General features: G+C 44.1%; 1 protein-coding gene across 1 annotated transcript; it reads left to right on the top strand.

Annotated features, from left to right (window-relative positions):
• Nucleotides 1-707: 707 nt before the first annotated feature.
• LOC125513186 (peroxisomal membrane protein PMP22) lies at nucleotides 708-5513 on the top strand. The gene is made up of 7 exons (XM_048678217.2): nucleotides 708-938; nucleotides 1025-1123; nucleotides 3546-3647; nucleotides 4277-4352; nucleotides 4858-4928; nucleotides 5009-5094; nucleotides 5176-5513. Exons 1-7 carry the CDS (start codon nucleotides 825-827, stop codon nucleotides 5225-5227), a joined length of 600 nt encoding a protein of 199 aa, XP_048534174.1. The 5' UTR covers nucleotides 708-824; the 3' UTR covers nucleotides 5228-5513.
• The last annotated feature ends 500 nt before the right edge of the window (nucleotides 5514-6013 follow it).

Genomic DNA, 6013 nt, shown 5'->3' on the forward strand with positions numbered 1-6013 from the left:
ACCTCTAAAAGTACATTAATCTGCGCACCTTTTCGCCAACTAGAAAAAATGAAGCACCAGATGTGACACTGTAGCACCAACATAGTAATGTAGCCACCAACATAGAAAATGTCTCCGCTTAAGTATGGATTGATTAACAGATAATACAGAATCACATCATAAAATGTGCACCAAAATACCGCATTATAAATAAAAAAACGCACTCCATCATATCCCTAATTGGAAACCAAATACTCCATCAGTTTTAGAATACAAGGTGTATTAGTTTTCTAAAAGTCAATTTTTTTAATTTGACCAAGTTAACGGAAAATATCAATGTCCACAATAGTAAATAAATAAAATATGAAATTCACTTCATGATGAATCTAATTATACCGATTTGATATTATAGATATTGATATATTTATCCACAAACTTGATCAAATTTAAAAAGGTTTGGTTTTTTTAAACTAATACACTAAACCGTGCCCGCAAGTCCCGTTTAGTTAGTTTAGCTCGCTCGATAGTTTGTTTTCTCAAAAAGTAAACTTTATTGAATTTTTTTGAGGGAAAACTTTATTCAATTGTAGACTATAAATGGACTTAAACGGGATTAAGCAGGACCCGGTTTATATCCCTATTTGAAACATAGGGAGTAAAAAAAAACAAGAAAATCCAGCAACATTATATTCGAGGATGAACCAAAGAGGACTAAATGAATTTGCATCTTCTTCTCAAAAAAAAAAAAAAAAACCGCATCTCGGCGCGAGCATACAAAGTGTGCCCTCGAGGAATAGGTTCTAGGTAGATAGATCTAAGCGGCCCAGAGCCCGACACCAGCTGCCATGGCAGGAGGAAGTGGAGGAGCTGGGGGAGGAACAGGGGGAGGGGACTCGTTGGCTCGCAGGGCCTGGAGGCAGTACCTGCTCCAGCTGCAGCGCCACCCACTCCGCACCAAGGTCTTGGCCTTTTGTTGCAGTTTTCACTGGATTTGATTGATTGGATTGGGGAATTTTCTAAGCCTGGGTTAAGTTGGCTAGTGCAGATGATCACTGCGGGGTGCCTCGCAGGCGTCAGCGACTCCGTGGCGCAGAAGCTTTCTGGATATCAGAAGATTGAGAAGCGCCGCCTCCTGCTCAAGATGGTGAGGTTGCTGAACGATTTCTTGTTTCTTTTTCTTAATCATTGCTGGTGTAGATGTGAGGCGTCCTCTTGTTTGTGGATACTAGATTGATTCTCTACATGGAGTTGTGTTTCATCCTCTTAGTAGGGTAGAGGCTTTAGTTGTAGGAGGACCATGTGAGTGGGAGTACTCCATAAGTGATGTATTATTGGAACGATGTTTCTTCGGATTCAATTGAACAATGACTTGACGTTACGTAGCCCGTGATTTCACACTTCAGAGCTCGTTGTAGGTTTGAGGCAATTTGGATTAGTATATTAGAAGGAATAGAGAGGGATTGGTGTAATGCATTGTTGTATTGCTTGAGCCTCGTGCATATATATAGGAGTACATGATCAACTTGGAGTACAAGATGAGATAGAATAATTCCTAGTCTATCCTATGTTTCCTAATTAATCACGATACTCAACCACCCCCCCCCCCCCCCCCCCCCCCCCCGGTCACAACGGTAGTGACGCAGACTGTGAGATTGGAGAAGAATCCCAAGGTAAGCCGACTGACATCCCCCCGTAGTCATAATGGTCGATGCATCGCGGAAGTTGTGGCTGGAGTGAAAACCAACGAGGTTGCTCAAGGCAAGCCGGGTCGGGCCGACTGATCAGGTCGGTGGCGCAACGCGGATGGAACGGATCGCGGGCCAGGCGGGTGGTCAATCCAACCGCACACTAGGTTGGGGACGCTGCTCGGTGATGATGATGGCGGTGCGGATAGTGAAGCGAGGTGGCCGAGCAGACCTAGGCGACGACGGCCGATGGGGAACGGCGTGCGGACGAGCGGATAGCGCCCGGCGCCCGAGCGGTTAAGCCCGAGCGAGCAGCACGGCACCGACGCCTGAGCGGCGAACGTAGCGCCATGCGTGAGACGGCCATACGGCGGCGGCGGAGACAGTAGGTTATGCAGGAGTCCGTTTGGAGCAGGGCGGCGACGGCCGGCACAAAGCGACCAGCGGGCAGACGCGTCGTGCGAGGCTGTCAGGTCGGAGAAGAGGCCGGGTGGTCGCACTGATGTCGGAGTAGAGGCGGCGACGGCCGGTGTAGACCGACGGGCAGCAACTGACAACGGCCGCAACAGGCCGGCGTGTCGCGCGAGGCCGCGGGGGGTCGCGCCGATATCGGAGTAGAGGTGCGCGGGGGTTGACGGCGGCCGTGGGCGACATAATCCGATGTATGATCGGTGAACCAAAAAAGAAAATACCTGTGAAAACGACCAGCGGAGAGAAAACCGATCAAGAGATTGGAAAAACTCACCAGGGCAGCCGATCACAAATCGGCGGACGAACCTTGCTACGGGTCGCACGGCCCCCAGCGGAGATCACGGAGATCGACCTCCCCAGGGGCGGCGTGTTGCGGAAGCGTGCGGTGGCTAGGTTTAAGAACTTGCGGCTGATACCATGTTAGAAAGTGGCTGATACCATGTTAGAAAGAGGGATTGGTGTAATGCATTGTTGTATTGCTTGAGCCTCGTGGGCTTATATATAGGAGTACATGATCAACTTGGAGTACAAGACAAGATGGAATAATTCCTAGTCTATCCTATGTTTCCTAATTAATCACGATACTCAACACAGTGGATGCGATGTGCCGCATTGGTTGTTATTCTTGTGTGATTTGAGTTGGCACACATAGAAATTAGTGGGAACATTAGTTGCTAGTGCTAATTGCAGACTTATTGGTGGCTAGGTATCCTGTACAGATTTGTTACATCTGACCTCATCTCAGAATGATGATTCACATTATCTTTGTTTTGGTTCTTACTTGCTTCTCTGACGTAGAGCTACTTCCCGTTGCCTTGTTATGCTTCACTTGTTCATATATATGTTGGTGAATTGTTGCGGTGTGATATACAATTGCGTCAAAGAGGAATGTATGGCATAATGTACAGTTGTGTTAAGGATAATATGCATCCACACTATCTGTGGAAATCTGTTAAAGATAACTTGTCCTTGGCTTTTGGGCAGAGGGATTCTCTATTTTGTCTATTGCCTTTTTTTTAGGGAATTTCGTCTATTGTCTTGACTAATACTACGTTATTGGATTTCATGCGGCATCATAACCTAAACTCACAGCAAGTTGTGTAGTTGTGTCATATTAAAGTAGATGAAATTGAAAACTGACGCTTCTAAGACTTTAGATTAGACAAAAACATTGATTTGAACCCTGTGTTTCACCTGTTACTTTCTCTAATGGACCAAAGATATTGACATCTGATGCACTTCAGATAGTACTGCACAAATTGTCAACAAAATTTATCCTCTCTGATGTTGCTAACTCGTAAGAACATAATTGTAGATGTCCGTTTGTGTTATATGCTTCTCTTATGTTGTTTATGATGCTTTCTTGCATGCATTTGCGTTCTAATGTAACAGTGTGCTTTTTTGCTGCAGATATTTGGGTTTGCATATGGTGGCCCATTTGGGCATTTCCTGCATAAAGTGTTGGATTATATCTTTAAAGGGAAGAAGGATACCAAAACTGTAGCTAAGAAGGTATAACTTTGACCATCTTAGAGCATCTGCAACCGGACCCCCAACTTTCCCCCTATATGTCTGGGGAGACAGCCGGTCATGAGAGAGAAGGAAAAAAGTCACCCAACCAGGCCCCTCAAATTGTCCTCATGTGTCCGGGTTGTCCACGAACCCTCATATCCAGCCCATATGCGGGGAGGATATGAGGGCGCTCGGGCATGTCCGGGCAGTCCACGCTGGATTTGGCCCACCACGAACCACTTTTTCTCTTTGTTTATTGTTTCTTTTCTGACGCGTCCGCGGAAGTATAGGACGTCAAATTAGCTCAGTCCGGTTGTAGATGCTCTTATAATCAACACCATTGTTCACTTCTTTCTTGTGGTGGCCATGTATAAAAAGTTCTGCTGCCAATGATAGTGCACATATAAGTAAAGCACAGTACATCATGGTATTGCAAAGGTTTGACTTTAATTTCCTGCAAAAAAAGTGTGAATTTACCATACTAGTAAAGCATCAGCAACTTAGTTAGTCTATGATATCTGTTGCCAGCAAATTTTCCCACATCACGATTGAAGTCAAACAAGCACTGGTGGACAATCTGTACTTGATGGTATGTCAGAATACTTTGAGATGTTTCGTACTATTTTCAGGTGTTGCTGGAGCAGATCACTTCCTCTCCCTGGAACAATTTACTCTTCTTATTCTATTATGGATATGTTGTTGAGAGTAAGTCTGTAAGTGTCAAATAGTTTGATTTTGTACCAATCGGAAGAGTTCCTTTGGCATCATACCATGCCAACTGCCAATGATGATTTGAAATTTTACTTGCCATCTTTCGAGTATGTTACTTTGATATAGCAGGAGGTATTAGCATAGTAGAGTTTAGAAAACCGTTTACTGAACAAAACATAAGAACCAGGCTTTTCTGTACTTTTCTCAGCTTGTTGGTCCAGAATATCCCTTTGAGTTTCTTTCCTCCTAGTCATGACGTTTGAAACATACAGCAAACCTTATTAAACATATTCCCCTTAATATTGGAGGTCATATAGATCTAGGGTCCAAAGACCGATCAATTATATCTCTGTGTGACCGAGATATCTGTAAACTGGGGGAATCAGTTTAATCCTACCAGTTGCCTGAATCATGTAATAGTGTTGTGTGTTCCAGTAAGATGGTTGCCTTTAAATCGAATGGAGTAGCTACTCATGGGTATTGACAAGTCGGAATGCAGAGAGGCCTTTCAAGGAGGTGAAGACTAGGGTGAAGAAACAATATCTGTCAGTGCAATTGTCTGCTTGGATGGTATGTAATTTGCTCTCAGTATTGCTACTTGCCTTACAATTTGTCGTTACAGCTCACTAAAAGATCCTCTCAATGCACAGTTTTGGCCAGTAGTTGGTTGGATAAACCATCAGTACGTGCCTTTGCAGTTTCGGGTGATTGTCCACAGCTTTGTTGCATGTTGCTGGTAATGTTCTTTTGCCTTTGGTAGCTTCTTTCCCAACTGAAAAGGCTTGCTCTTATGTGGTCATCTTTTTGTTTCCTGAAGGGGGATATTTCTCAACCTTCGCGCCAGAGCCATGTCTTTGAAGCAGTCATAGACAGATTAGTGGGGGTATAACACTGCTCCATCATGGTTCAAACTGGCCGGAGAACAAGGATGCTGATTGCTATGTAATATACCGTTGATTGTCCTAGGGTATTTAAATAGTAGGATTTCGATACCTGTTTGGTATCAAGTTGCAGATTTGTTTGTCAACGCATGCGAGGCCGCTTATCTGATTTCTCTGTTGGTACTATTTAAGCTTTGTGACTGAAACGTAATTGAATTATATTAGCTATGGATATATTCGGTCTACTTCGGAGAGCAAATAATTGTTTTTTTCATGAGTGGAAGTTCTGGTCGTTCCAAGTTTGTGTTCTAAGCTCTGGCATGTAAATCTCATGTTTGACCACATGTGCTTCGTTGGTCAATCCATAGATGGTTAAGGCTTTACTATTTCACATATCACATGCTCCAAGGAACCGTTAAGTTTTTTTTGGAAAAACTTTTGATCTTTTGATCTTCAATCATTGCAGTTCAACAAACAGTAGAAATAATAAAAATTGCATCTAAATCCGTAGACCACGTAGCGACGACTACCAGCATTGAAATGAGCCAAAAGTGCGCGCCGTCATTGCCCTTCGTTGCAGCCGTGCAAATCTTATTTTCGTAGACAGTGAGAGAGTTGTCGTACTAAGACCCCATAGGATGAGCGCATCAGAACAACAACAACAACTGTTGTCGATGAAGAGTAGCTTAGGGCAACTCCAATGCATGACCCAAATGGTCCGGCCGCATCTGTTTGGAGGTAAATGGACAGAAAACGCGACCCAATGTGTGGGAG

Source organism: Triticum urartu, chromosome 6A (assembly GCF_056163025.1).
Source record: "Triticum urartu cultivar PI428250 chromosome 6A, HENAU_Tu73, whole genome shotgun sequence".
NCBI lineage: Eukaryota > Viridiplantae > Streptophyta > Magnoliopsida > Poales > Poaceae > Triticum > Triticum urartu.

What these genes read in the sequence shown, in the direction of transcription:
- LOC125513186 (XM_048678217.2), top strand. Translation starts at nt 825, where the DNA reads ATGGCAGGAGGAAGTGGAGGAGCTGGGGGAGGAACAGGGGGAGGGGAC. An exon ending in GCCACCCACTCCGCACCAAG is followed by an intron (nt 939 to 1,024) that starts GTCTTGGCCTTT and finishes TGGCTAGTGCAG; the next exon opens with ATGATCACTGCGGGGTGCCT. An exon ending in TTATGGATATGTTGTTGAGA is followed by an intron (nt 4,353 to 4,857) that starts GTAAGTCTGTAA and finishes GTCGGAATGCAG; the next exon opens with AGAGGCCTTTCAAGGAGGTG.